Raw genomic sequence first — 14,016 nt, forward strand, 5'->3', positions numbered from 1 at the left:
TCTCCCATCCTGGCACTTTCCCCTGCCACTGCAGGAACAGTAAAACCTGCGCCCACACCTCCTCCCTCACCTCTATCCAAGGCCCTAAAGGAGCCTTCCACATCCATCAAAGTTTTACCTGCACATCCACCAATATCATTTATTGTATCTGTTGCTCCCGATGCAGTCTCCTCTACATTGGGGAGACTGGACGCCTCCTAGCAGAGCGCTTTAGGGAACATCTCCGAGACACCCGCACCAATCAACCAAACCGCCCCGTGCCCCAACATTTCAACTCCCCCTTCCCACTCTGCCGAGGACATGGAGGTCCTGGGCCTCCTTCACTGCAGCTCCCTCACCACCAGATGTCTGGAGGAAGAACGCCTCATCTTCCGCCTCGGAACACTTCGACCCCAGGGCATCAATGTGGACTTCAACAGTTTCCTCATTTCCCCTTCCCCCACCTCACCCTAGTTCTAAACTTCCAGCTCAGTAACTGTCCCCATGACTTGTCCGGACTTGTCCTACCTGCCTATCTTCTTTTCCACCTATCCACTCCACCCTCCTCCCTGACCTATCTCCTTCATCCCCTCCCCCACTCACCTATTGTGCTCTATGCTACTTTCCCCCCACCCCCACCCTCCTCTATCTTATCTCTCCACCCTTCAGGCTCTCTGCCTTTAGTCCTGATGAAGGGCTTTTGCCCGAAACGTTGATTTTACTGCTCCTCGGATGCTGCCTGAACTGTTGTGCTCTTCCAGCACCACTAATCCAAATTCTTTATCTGGGTTGAACCCCTATCTGCTCAGGTCATCCTCCAAAGGTAGTAGTACCCTCTTCCTTCCTGCCGACCTGCCCACCCACCCGCTTGCCCTGCCAATTGTGCTGTGTTGTGGACAGGTTAATATTAGTCATAATATTTGAACAACCCTCTGAAATGGATGAGCAGGCCCCTCCATTTAATGGCATTAGGGATTGGCAAGAAATATTGAGCTTGCCAGTGACATCCACATCCCATCAAACAACAAAGCAACTATTAAAGGGTCATTTCTCAAACCTCAGTGGAGTATAAATATACTTCAGTGAAATTAAGTTAATGAAATAAACAAATGATAAAGCCAATAATTTCAAGCCAATTGAAAAATTACCAAAATCTGGCTGTAGAGTTGGATGACCTTCTCCACTTGGCTGGGCCAGGGCTGAAATCCCAGCTCCGCAGTTGCCATGGCTATTGCTTTCTGGAATGAACAGACAAAAACAGAAGCATTAAATGCAGTCACAGCAGATGTTCAGATGTATACTGCTGAACAAGCTGCTTAGGAATTCTTGAATCTAAATAATCTGCTTCTTTCTAGTCCTCAGAATTGCTGTGCTGCCTCACAGAGAACACAGAAGTGTCAATGATAGTCCACAAACCCATGGAGCAATTGTCTCAATACATCATGTGCTGAGAGGTCACTCTCTCCCTGACAGCTGATGTAATTTCCACCTTGTATTGAAGAAGCAGTGAAAAGTTATGACAATTTCAGTTGGTTTAGCAGCGCATATGCTTTGCACCAACTAAATACAACAGCAGAATGAAATCAGTCTGACACTTGGTCTGTGCTCCAGTCTACATATACCAAGCCATTCTGACCAGCAGGTCTCCTGTGCCATTGCAAGCTGAGTTTGAATTCATGCAAACTTCCTCCAGGACGGGAGCCCCGAGTCTGGCCTGTGATTGCAGTGCAGTTCATGAGGAAGTGTGCACTGTCAGAGACACTACCCTTCATCCCTCTGTTTCCTCATGTGGATATTAAAGATCCATGGCACCATTCTGAAAAAGATTTGTTGAGTTCTACAAAGGGTCCTGGCCAATATGTCTCAAACAGAATTACTAAAACAGGTTAAGCATCATTAAAACTTACTACTTGGCTACTAGCTCATCGCCACATGCAATTCAGTTGCTGTATTTCCTAAAACTTCAACAGGGACTGCAACTCAAAAGTATTATTTAGCTGTAAAGCACCTTGTAATATCCTGAGATTGAAAGGCATTATTTAAATGCAAGTTCTTTGTCTTCATAGCAATGTGTGTTTCAGTCATTCAGGGATGACACAAGGGACACTGATTTATTTTGATAGTAAGTCAAATTTCTAGTGTTTTTAATAGTTATCTGGGGATGAAATTCTTTAACACGGTCCTGTGTTCTGTAAAATCTGAGTGAATGCTTTATCTACATTTAGCAATGGAATCAATTCTGACTATTTTTAAAAGTGAGGTACACATCCAGTTGGTATCCCACCAAGGCTTCCCATGACCAACAGGACACAAGCAGCCAAGGCAAGAAGGATTTAAAAAAAAAGATTGCATTTTCTCTGAACCAAAAGCAGGAAATTTCTCCAACCTGGAATTTGGCAACACCAGAAATGGTCACAAAACCGTAGCTGTGCCAAAATGCAAGCCACATCACGGTTAGGTCAGGTGACCATAATAGAGTCATACAGTCATACAGTCAGAAAGCACAGAAACAGACCCTTCGGTCCAACCTGTCCATGCTGATATCCCAACCCAATCTAGTCCCACCTGCCAGCACCCGGCCCATATCCCTCCAAACCCTTCCTATTCATAGACCCATCCAGAAGCCTTTTACATGTTGCAATTGTATCAGCCTCCACCACATCCTCTGGCAGCTCATTCCATACACGTACCACACTCTGAGTGAAAATGTTGCCCCGTAGGTCTCTTTTATATCTTTCCCCTCTCACCCTCAACCTATGCCCTCTGGTTCTAGACTCCCTCACCCCAGGGAAAAGACTTTGCCTATTTCCCCTATCCTTGCCCCTCATAATTTTATAAGGTCACCCCTCATCCTCCGACGCTCCAGGGAAAACAGCCCCAGTCTGTTCAGCCTCTCCCTATAGCTCAAATCCTCCAACCCTGGCAACATCCTTGTAAATCTTTTCTGAACCCTTTCAAGTTTCACAACATCTTTCCAAAAGGAAAGAGACCAGAATCGCACGCAATATTCTAAAAGTGGCCTAACCAATGTCCTGTACAGCTGCAACATGACCTCCCAACTCCTGTACTCAATACTCTGACCAATAAAGGAAAGCATACCAAACACCTTCTTCACTATCCTATCTACGTGCGACTCTACTTTCAAGGAGCTATGAACCTGCAACACACCCTAGGACCTTACCATTAAGTGTGTAAGTCCTGCTAAGATTTGCTTCCCCAAAATGCAACACCTCATATTTATTTAAATTAAACTCCATCTGCCATTTCTCAGCCCATTGGCCCATCTGATCAAGATCCTGTTGTAATCTGAGGTAACCTTCTTTGCTGTCCAGTACACCTCCAATTTTGGTGTCATCTGCAAACTTACTAACTATACCTGTTATGCTCACATCCAAATTATTTATATAAATGACAAAAAATAGTGGACCCAGCACCAATCCTTGTGGCACTGGTCACAGGCCTCCAGTCTGAAAAACAACCCTCTACCACCACCCTCTGTCTTCTACCTTTGAGCCAGTTCTGTAGCCAGATGGCTAGTTCTCCTTGTATTCCATGAGATCTAACCTTGCTAACCAATCTCCTATGGGGAGCCTTGTCAAACACCTTACAGAAGTCCATATAGATCACATCCACTGCTCTGCCCTCATCAATCCTCCTTGTTACTTTTTTAAAACCTCAATCAAGTTTGTGAGACATGATTTCCCACGCACAAAGCCATGTTGACAATCCTTAATCAGTCTTTGCCTTTCCAAATACATGTACATCCTGTCCCTCAGGATCCCCTCCAACAACTTGCCCATCACCGACATCAGGCCCACTGGTCTATAGTTCCCTGGCTTGTCCTTACCACCCTTCTTAAACAGTGGCACCATGTTAGCCCACCTCCCGTCTTCTGGCACCTCACCTGTGATTATCAATGATACAAATATCTCAGCAAGGGGCCCAGCAATCACTTCCCTGGGTACACCTGATCAGGTCCTGGGGATTTATCCACTTTTATGCATTTCAAGATATCCAGCACTTCCTCCTCTGTAATATGGACATTTTTCAAGATATCACTATTTATTTCCCGACATTCTATACCTGTCATGTCCTTTTCCATCGTAAACACTGAGGCAAAATACTCGTTTAGTATCTCCCCCATCTCCTGTGGTTCCACACAAAAGTCGCCTTGCTGATCTTCGAGGGGCCCTCTTCTCTCCCTGGTTACCTTTTGTCTTTAATATATTTGTAAAAATCCTTTGGAATCTCCTTAAGCTTGGTCAACAGGTGGCATTTTAAAACAAAAAAAGTATTTTAAAAAGAAGAAAATGGGGTAGTGGCAGGGAGAAGTGTATGGTTGAAATATCAGAGTCACCAATGCTTGAATAATTAAAATCAAAATACAAGAGGCTGGAATTAGAGGAACACAGAGACCTTAGACCGTTATGGGCCTGCAGGAAATTACTCAAACAGGGAGAGGCAAGGCTGGGGAAAACAAGGATAAGAATTTTAAAATCAAAACATGGCTATAGCAGAAATCAACGTAACTCAGCAAGGTCAGGACTGAGAAGGTGTTGAGGTGAGTTAAGACACAGTGTTTGGAAGATAGAATGTGGGAGTTATGACAGGAGGATTCCTGCATTCTAAGATAATAATGCAGGACAATTGGGACATGCTTACAGAGTTTAATAAAACTGGAACAACTTTACCAGTAGTTAAAGCAACACTGGGGAATGGTTCAGAATATTGGCCCCTCTGGGGAATTATTCTGAATTTTAGGAACACTTGAGGAGGAGAGGTGAATGGAGGGAAGGGAGGATGAGGGGATAGAAGAGGAGGGGAGTGGAGGGAGGTGGATGGAGGGGAGGAAGGATGAGGGGATACAAGAGGAGGGGAGTGGAGGGAGGTGAATGGAGGGGAGGAAGGATGAGGGGATACAAGAGGAGGGGAGTGGAGGGAGGTGAATGGAGGGGAGGAAGGATGAGGGGATAGAAGAGGAGGGGAGTGGAGGGAGGTGAATGGAGGGGAGGAAGGATGAGGGGTAGAAGAGGAGGGGAGTGGTGAGAAAAGGATTAGAGGGGAGGAGAGGGGAGGGAGAGATTTAGAGATGAAGGGAGAGAAAGTGGAAAAGGAGAGGAGGAAAGTGAACTGGAGGTGATCGAGGGTGAATTCAGTGGCAGGAGGGGAGGGAAGTGAGTGAATGCAGGAAATTAGAAAAGGTGAATGGAGTGGAGGTGAGATATGGAGATTTCTATTTCACACATCATGGTACATGAACATTGTCGGTAAGACCAGCATTTATTGCCCATCCCTACTTGCCCCTTAAGAAGGTGCGGGTGAGTTTCCTCCTTGAACTGCTACAGTCCATGGGCTGAAAGTAGATGGCCTTCAGGAGGGGATTTCAGGATTTTGACCCAGTGAAGGAATGGTGATATATTTCCACGTCGATATAAAACCTAGAAAATCTCAGCAGCTGAGGAAGCATCTATGGTGAAATACAGCAGTAACAGTGCAGGTCAGGGTGACATTACATCAGAATGGGTTCAGATCTAGCAGGAAATGAGAGAGGAGGACAGCAGAGATCCAGATACACAGAATGCACCAACAATCACAATCTTAATACATGCAAGTGACTAAAAGCAAATTACTGCGGATGCTGGAATCTTTTCTCTCCTTACAGATGCTGCCAGACCTGCTGAGATTTTCCAGCACTTTCTTTCTACATGCAAGTGGCTATTTGCCTGAACAATTTGAATGTTCCAAACCCCAGTGGGAGTCAATTACTTCAGGACAGGTAAAGGAACACTGTAGCCAAGTAACAATACTGTGGTTTTGTGGTTCTAAAGTGTGTGAAGTGGAAATTTCAGGCAGTGTGATTGAAGCGAAGCCCCAGGACTGATGGGGTTACTGATCCTACGTTACCTGCAGTGAGAGAGTTTCTCCTTTGGGTGAAGTCAGTCCTGGGAAGAGATCATCTAGAATGCTTTCAAACAAGGGGACATCTTCAGCCAGGAACTTGGGGAGATTCGCATCCTTCAGAGCGTGGATGAGAATGTGTGATTCATCAATCTGGCTCATGGGCATCTCAGGATTTCTACAAAGGAAGTATTTTTACACATGGTGTTAGAAACGAAGTTAATCTGAAGATTGAAGCTGTGTTACTGTGATTACAGCCCTGAAAGTGACAATGAGATGATTTTCACAGGACCTACAAGAAACAGAAATATGTATAATTACCTCAGTACCATATTAACCCCTTCAATACTGTGGATTCAACACACACAAATGCCATGGTTTGGATACAGATACACAGAAAGATTACAGTTGCAGTAGTTGTGGGTGCACAGAAAGGTTAAGGCACAGAATCAATCATGTACAGTCCCATGTTCCCAGTTAGTTAAGTCTTGAAGAGGGTCACAACATAATATCAGTAGGGAATAGTGCTACTGGAAGATCAGTGAATCCTGCCCTGCGGTGTCCCATAGGCAGTAAAGTTTTCAGTATTGACTGAGTATCTACTGGCTTAAAATAAGGACAATGTTCAGTATCTGCAGGATAGAGTGTCATAGCAGGATCAGTGTGCTGTATGTACTGGGTGCAGTCTCACAGGAATATCAGTGTGCTGTATGTACTGGGTGCAGTCTCACAGGAATATCAGTGTGCTGTATGTACTGGGTGCAGTCTCACAGGAATATCAGTGTGCTGTATGTACTGGGTGCAGTCTCACAGGAATATCAGTGTGCTGTATGTACTGGGTGCAGTCTCACAGGAATATCAGTGTGCTGTATGTACTGGGTGCAGTCTCACAGGAATATCAGTGGGCTGTATGTACTGGGTGCAGTCTCACAGGAATATCAGTGGGCTGTATGTACTGGGTGCAGTCTCACAGGAATGTCAGTGGGCTGTATGTACTGGGTGCAGTCTCACAGGAATGTCAGTGGGCTGTATGTACTGGGTGCAGTCTCACAGGAATGTCAGTGGGCTGTATGTACTGGGTGCAGTCTCACAGGAATGTCAGTGGGCTGTATGTACTGGGTGCAGTCTCACAGGAATATCAGTGGGCTGTATGTACTGGGTGCAGTCTCACAGGAATGTCAGTGTGCTGTATGTACTGGGTGCAGTCTCACAGGAATATCAGTGTGCTGTATGTACTGGGTGCAGTCTCACAGGAATATCAGTGTGCTGTATGTACTGGGTGCAGTCTCACAGGAATATCAGTGTGCTGTATGTACTGGGTGCAGTCTCACAGGAATATCAGTGTGCTGTATGTACTGGGTGCAGTCTCACAGGAATATCAGTGTGCTGTATGTACTGGGTGCAGTCTCACAGGAATATCAGTGGGCTGTATGTACTGGGTGCAGTCTCACAGGAATATCAGTGTGCTGTATGTACTGGGTGCAGTCTCACAGGAATATCAGTGGGCTGTATGTACTGGGTGCAGTCTCACAGGAATATCAGTGTGCTGTATGTACTGGGTGCAGTCTCACAGGAATATCAGTGTGCTGTATGTACTGGGTGCAGTCTCACAGGAATATCAGTGGGCTGTATGTACTGGGTGCAGTCTCACAGGAATATCAGTGTGCTGTATGTACTGGGTGCAGTCTCACAGGAATATCAGTGGGCTGTATGTACTGGGTGCAGTCTCACAGGAATATCAGTGTGCTGTATGTACTGGGTGCAGTCTCACAGGAATATCAGTGGGCTGTATGTACTGGGTGCAGTCTCACAGGAATATCAGTGGGCTGTATGTACTGGGTGCAGTCTCACAGGAATATCAGTGGGCTGTATGTACTGGGTGCAGTCTCACAGGAATATCAGTGGGCTGTATGTACTGGGTGCAGTCTCACAGGAATATCAGTGGGCTGTATGTACTGGGTGCAGTCTCACAGGAATATCAGTGGGCTGTATGTACTGGGTGCAGTCTCACAGGAATATCAGTGGGCTGTATGTACTGGGTGCAGTCTCACAGGAATATCAGTGGGCTGTATGTACTGGGTGCAGTCTCACAGGAATATCAGTGGGCTGTATGTACTGGGTGCAGTCTCACAGGAATATCAGTGGGCTGTATGTACTGGGTGCAGTCTCACAGGAATATCAGTGGGCTGTATGTACTGGGTGCAGTCTCACAGGAATATCAGTGGGCTGTATGTACTGGGTGCAGTCTCACAGGAATATCAGTGGGCTGTATTTAGTATTCACAATCTCATGGTAAGGCCATGGATAGTATTTGCTGGCCACAGTCCAACAGTCAGGTCAGGGTACAGTATTAGCTGGGTACAATCTCAGAAAGGACAGGGTACTGTATTTGCTGAGTACAATCCAACAGTAAAGTCAGGCGACAGTGCATGCTGGCTTCAGTTTCACAGATAAACAAAATGATTGTGGTGTTTCAGGAGGCCATATCAATTTCCTGTTCTTTTACATGAAGCAATCCCTGCCTTTTCCCCATAACCCTGTGCACCATTTCTATCAAAGTCAGCATCCAATGCTCTCTTGAATGCATCAATTGAACCTGCCTCCACATTCCCAGGCAAAGCATTCCATACCCTAATGTGAAACAGATTTTCCTCACATTACCGTTGTTTCATTTGCACGTCACGTTAAATCTATGCCATCTCATTCTTGTTACTTTTACAAGGGGAAACAGCTTCACCCTCCATTCTCTGTCCAGCTCACTCATGGTTTTGAAAACCTCAAAGCAGATCTCTCAGCCTTCTTCTCTCCCAACGTCTGTAATTTATCCTCATAGCTGACATTTCTCCATTCCAGGAACCATTGTCGTAATTCACTTCTGTCCACTCGCAAATGCGTTGACATCTTTCTTATGATGTGGCACCCACACTTGTACACAATACTCCAGCTAAGGTCTAACAAGTGGCTTGTACAAGTTCAACATCCCCCTCCTTGCTCTTGACTTTGTACCCCTGTTAATAAAGCCGAAAACTCTGTGCGCTTTATTTACTGTTTTCTCTATCTGTCCTACCACCCTTAAAGATCTGTGCATATATATACCCAGGTCTCTTTGCTCATGCACCCACTTTAGAATTGCACCTCTATTTTATATTGTCTCTTAATGTCCTTCTGGTCAAAGTACATCACCTCACACTTCTGTACATTGACCCACATCTGCTAATCATCTGCATACTCCACCAACTTGTCAATATTGTTTTGGAGTCCCACACTGTCTCCTCCCAGTTTACAATCCTTCCAAGTTTAGTGTCATCTGCAAACTTGAAAATTGTCCAAGGTCAGTATGCAGTCTCACAATAATACCAGTGTACAGTACAGTCTCACAATAATACTTAAAATGCACAAAGATGGATAAATCCCTGCAACCTGATTGGATGTACCCTAGAACCCTGTGGGGAGTGAGGGAAGTGATTGCTGGGCCCCCCTTGCTGAGATAGTTGTATCATCGATAATCACAGGTGAGGTGCCAGAAGGCTGGAAGTTGGCTAACGTGGTGCCACTTTTTAAAAAAGGTGATAAAGAAAAGCCAGGGAACTATAGGTGAGCCTGACATCAGTGGTGGGAAGGTGGTTGGAGGGAATCTTAAGCAACAGGATTTACAAGTATATGGAAAGGCAAGGACTGATTAGGGATAGTCAACATGGCTTTGTGCGTGGGAAATCATGCCTCACAAACTTGATTGAGTTTTTTGAAGAAGTAACAAAGAGGATTGATGAGGGCAGAGCAGTGGACATGATCTGTAAGGACTTCAGTAAAGCATTCAACAAGGTTCCTCACGATGGATTGGTTAGCTAGGTTAAATCTCATGGAATACAGGGAGAGCTAGCCACTTGGATACAGAACTGGCTCAAAGTTGGAAGACAGGGAGTGGTGGTGGAGGGTTGTTTTTCAGACTGGAGGCCTGTGACCAGTGGTATGCCACAAGGATCGGTGCTGGGTCCACTGTTTTTTGTCATTTATATAAATGATTTGGTTGTGAATGTGGGTGGTATAATTAGTAAGTTTGCAGATGACACCAAAATTGGAGATGTAGTGGACAGCGAAGAGGGTTACCTTAGAGTACAATGGGATATTGATCAGATGGGCTAATGGACGAGGAGTGGCAGATGGAGTTTAATTCAGATAAATGCAAGATGCTGCATTTTGGGATAGCAAATCTTAGAAGGACCTATACACTTAATGATCAGGTCCTGGGGATTGTCGCAGAACAAAGAGACCTTGGAGTGCAGGTTCATAGCTCCTTGAAAATGGTGTTGCAGGTAGATAAGACAGTGAAGAAGGCATTTGGTATGCTTTCCTTTATTGGTCAGAGTATTGAGTACAGGAGTTGGGAGTCATTGTAGTCATGTTGCAGCTGTACAGGACATTGGTTAGGCCAATTTTGGAACATTGTGTGCAATTCTGATCGCCCTGCTATAGGAAGGACATTTTGAAACTTGAAAAGGTTCAGAAAAGATCTACAAGGATGTTGCCAAGGTTGGATGATTTGAGCTACAGGGAGAGGCTGAACAGGCTGGGGCTGTTTTCCCTGGAGGGTCAGAGGCTGAGGGGTGACCTATAGAGGTTTATAAAATTATGAGGGGCATGGATAGGATAAATAGACATGGTCTTTTCCCTGGGGTCGGGGAGTCCAGAACTGGAGGGCATAGGTTTAGAGTGAGAGGGGAAAGATTTAAAAGGGACCTGAGGGGCAACTTTTTTCATGCAGAGGTTGGTATGTGTATGGAATGAGTTGCCACAGGAAGTGATGGAGGCTGGTACAATTACAACATTTATAGGCATCTGGATGGATCTATGAAATGGAATGGTTTAGAGGGATATGGGCCAGGTGCTGGCAAATGGGACTAGATTAATTTAGGATATCTGGTCAGCATGAATGAGTTGGACCAAAGGGACTGTTTCCGTGCTGTATACCTCTATGACTCTAATATCAGTGCACAGTGTTTGCTGTGTACAGTATAACAATAAGGTCAGCCTATAGTGTTTGCTGGGTACAGTATGACAGTAAGGTCAGTCTATATTATTAGCTGTGTACAGTACAGCAGTATGGTTACAGTTTCTTCCAAGCACAGTCTCACGTGAAGTTTAGAGCTACAGACAGGATGAGGTAAGTACCACGTGAACTTTTGAACAGAGTGAATAAAGTTACAGGAGATAATGTGAAAGAGGGAGAAAGATACCAAACAAAATGATCCTCAGTTAATGGAAAAAATATCGTGAAATGGGCAGAGGGGGTTGTGGATTATTAAGTTGCCAGATGTTTTTCACTTTTCATGGTTGGACTGTGGGTGCTCTTGTCAAATGTCAGTCAAGGAGATGTGGTACGCAGTATTTCAACTGATGCTGTGTCTCAGGAACTGGAACAGAGTTCTCAGAATACTTAAAAGCAAAAATGTTACAATCACCATATCACTGCTTCAGATACTGAGGATAATAAAGAGCATGTTTACCAGACAGTGTTCATTAATATAATTCATCAAACTCTCATCACGCCAGCTTTCAGAACCATGGTGTGCTGACAGATCAATCTCTTTAGTTGGGGTTGCTATATTTAGCTGTGTAACTTGCACTCCCTAGCTGAGATCTGTTGACTGCATCTCATGGATTAGATAATAACTGTGATGTCTCTTTGGCCGGCAGCACTCCCACTAACTAGTGCTCCACCCAATCCCCATTCCTGCTGTTGAAGGTACTGCTAGATAGTTACCATCGTTCACCAATACACAATAACAGGCTTCACTTCAGATCTGAGATTCCATACAATCAACAGCCAGCAGGATTAGGCAGTGATCCCAGGTCACCATCCACAGGATGTTATTCAGCTGTCACAACCATAACTACTTTCATTTATCATAAATCATTTAACCTAATAGAAGCAGATTCACTCATCATTTTGAAAAAGAACTGGATAAGTCTTAAAGGTGAGGGAGAATGAGCAGGAAAGGGCTGGCACAGGCACATGGGGAAGAATGGCCTAGCTTTGCAAGAATTGGCTTCAATGAACCAGACATACAATAAAATGAGTGGGAAAGCAAAGTGCACAGAGGACACTGAAAGTCTGAAGAGGGATATAGAGAGGTTAAGGGAGTGGGCAAGAGTAAGTAGATGGAGCACAATGTTGATAATTGTGAGCTCATTTATTTGGTAGGAATAACAGCAAAACGTACTATTATTTAAATGGTGAACAATTACAGCTTGCTGCCATGCAGAGGGACCTGGGTGTCCTTGTGCATGAACCACAAAAGGTTGGCTTGCAGGTGCAGCAGGTAATTACGTCAGCAAATGGAATTTTGTCTTTCATTGCTAAAGGGATGGAGTTTAAAAGCAGGGAGGTTATGTTGCACCTGCATCTGGTGCATCTGGAGTACTGTGTGCTGTTTTGGTCTCCTTACTTGAGAAAGGATATACTGGCACTGGAGGGGGTGCAGAGGAGGTTCACTAGGTTTATTCTGGAGTTGGGAGGGTTGTCTTTTAAGGAGAGATTGAATTATATGCATTGGAATACAGAAGGATGAGGGGTGATTGTAAGGGTTGCCCATATTTGAAAGATACAAAATGGCCAACAAGGGGTAAGCAGAATTAAACACCCGCTCCAGCATTTAAGTGAAACATAAAGATACTTTGAACAGAGGCTACTCCAAGGTGAATGGGAGGCCCCCCACAGACAGCCATCAGAGACAGTTCAGAAAGATGATGTCTAAGGATAGACACAAGTTCATTGAACCATGAAAAGTGATTGCTTCCAGCCTCATTAATGAAAAGATGCTGTCCCATTAGGTGAACAGCAGCAGTTGGAACAAGGGGTGTAAATCCGTAAGACAGTCAGCCTTACACATCGTACAGCTGTGAAAACAACAGCTGAAGTTATTTTGTAGTCATCAGTTGTTTCTTTGAAATTATTCACAATATTAAGAAATAGTTTCTAGTTAAAAATTCTTCAGATAATCGCAGAAATAGATTTCAAGGTAATTATAAATGCACAACTACAGCCAAAATACAATAGGAATACTAGGGGAAAACATTCAAACATAGATGTGAAAAGAAAACTAGTCTCAGGAAACACTTTCCTTCGCACTAAAAAGATGCCAGACACAAAATAGATTGTTTACAACTCATTCGTTAAAAAGTATAGCTGGGTGACTTTACATAGAAATAACTTTACATAGAAATTAAAATTCCAAATCTTATACCAGTTAGTTGGAACCAACTGTCTTTTGTATTTTTCAATGTATATACAATTGGGGCAGTGGGAAATATAAGAGGACTAACAGAATTTGATCGAGATAAGATATGGAAAACAATGAATAACAGAATTCAAGCAGTCCTTTAGAGACAAGCAAGTCTGGGACAGGTCTGAAGGAGTATAACCAGTAACTTTGGAATGTGAATTAATAGGACGTATAGAAAGATCCCAAAGCCTGGAGATTACAACATCTGTTAAACACCATGAGATCTTGGGAACCTGGGGCTATCCATAGCACTGCCCATCATTGATTAGGTGATCCACAAGATTGGATGTATATAATAAGGGGAAGTCACACTGACCACATTGTAGGATTATTATAACACAAAATGTAAAGAAGTGCTTTTTATCACCTTAAAAATTAGAGTGTATCATTGATCTCTCTTCCAATCCGAACCAAAGATTAAGAGAATGACAGGGTTCTCAAGCTGAGGCCAGATTCAGGGGGGAATCTTTGTCCCTCTCCCTACATGGACTGGTCATTGCTTGAATAAAGACTGCCACTTGTCTGAATCCTGGCTACCTTCTGAGTCTTTGCCCCTGGCTGGGGAGATATGCTCCTATTGGGATCTGGTAGAATCAGAGAGCTTGTTTTCACTGGTAGGTGAAACTGGAACTGAGCGGCATAGGCTCAAAATAACAGGGAGCTTCAACATCAAGGTTCTGCCTGAAATGGGGATCTCCCGAGCTTAGGGAGACACTAAATAGCTCTGTGTAGGTGCACTTACTGAATCTCAGCTGCTCGCTTCCTCTGTCCTGCCATCACTAACACAGACTTTATGGACCTCAGTCCAAAGTCATAGTGGTCCTGTTGAGACAAGAAAAGAGGATGGGTTCAGAGA

At 44.3% G+C, this 14,016-nt stretch overlaps 1 protein-coding gene across 1 annotated transcript in view; it reads right to left on the reverse strand.

Moving 5' to 3' along the window:
* Positions 1 to 14,016, reverse strand: part of LOC140453925 (dynein axonemal heavy chain 6-like) — a 754,975-nt gene that overhangs the window by 706,112 nt on the left and 34,847 nt on the right. The window contains exons 5-7 of the mRNA XM_072548780.1: positions 13,903 to 13,982; positions 5,884 to 6,055; positions 1,128 to 1,217 (exon numbers count right to left, since the gene is read on the reverse strand). Coding sequence (XP_072404881.1) covers positions 1,128 to 1,217; positions 5,884 to 6,055; positions 13,903 to 13,982 — 342 coding nt within the window. The remainder of the gene's footprint in view (positions 1 to 1,127; positions 1,218 to 5,883; positions 6,056 to 13,902; positions 13,983 to 14,016) is intronic.

The sequence above is a fragment of the Chiloscyllium punctatum genome, chromosome 3, assembly GCF_047496795.1.
Source record: "Chiloscyllium punctatum isolate Juve2018m chromosome 3, sChiPun1.3, whole genome shotgun sequence".
Taxonomy (NCBI): domain Eukaryota; kingdom Metazoa; phylum Chordata; class Chondrichthyes; order Orectolobiformes; family Hemiscylliidae; genus Chiloscyllium; species Chiloscyllium punctatum.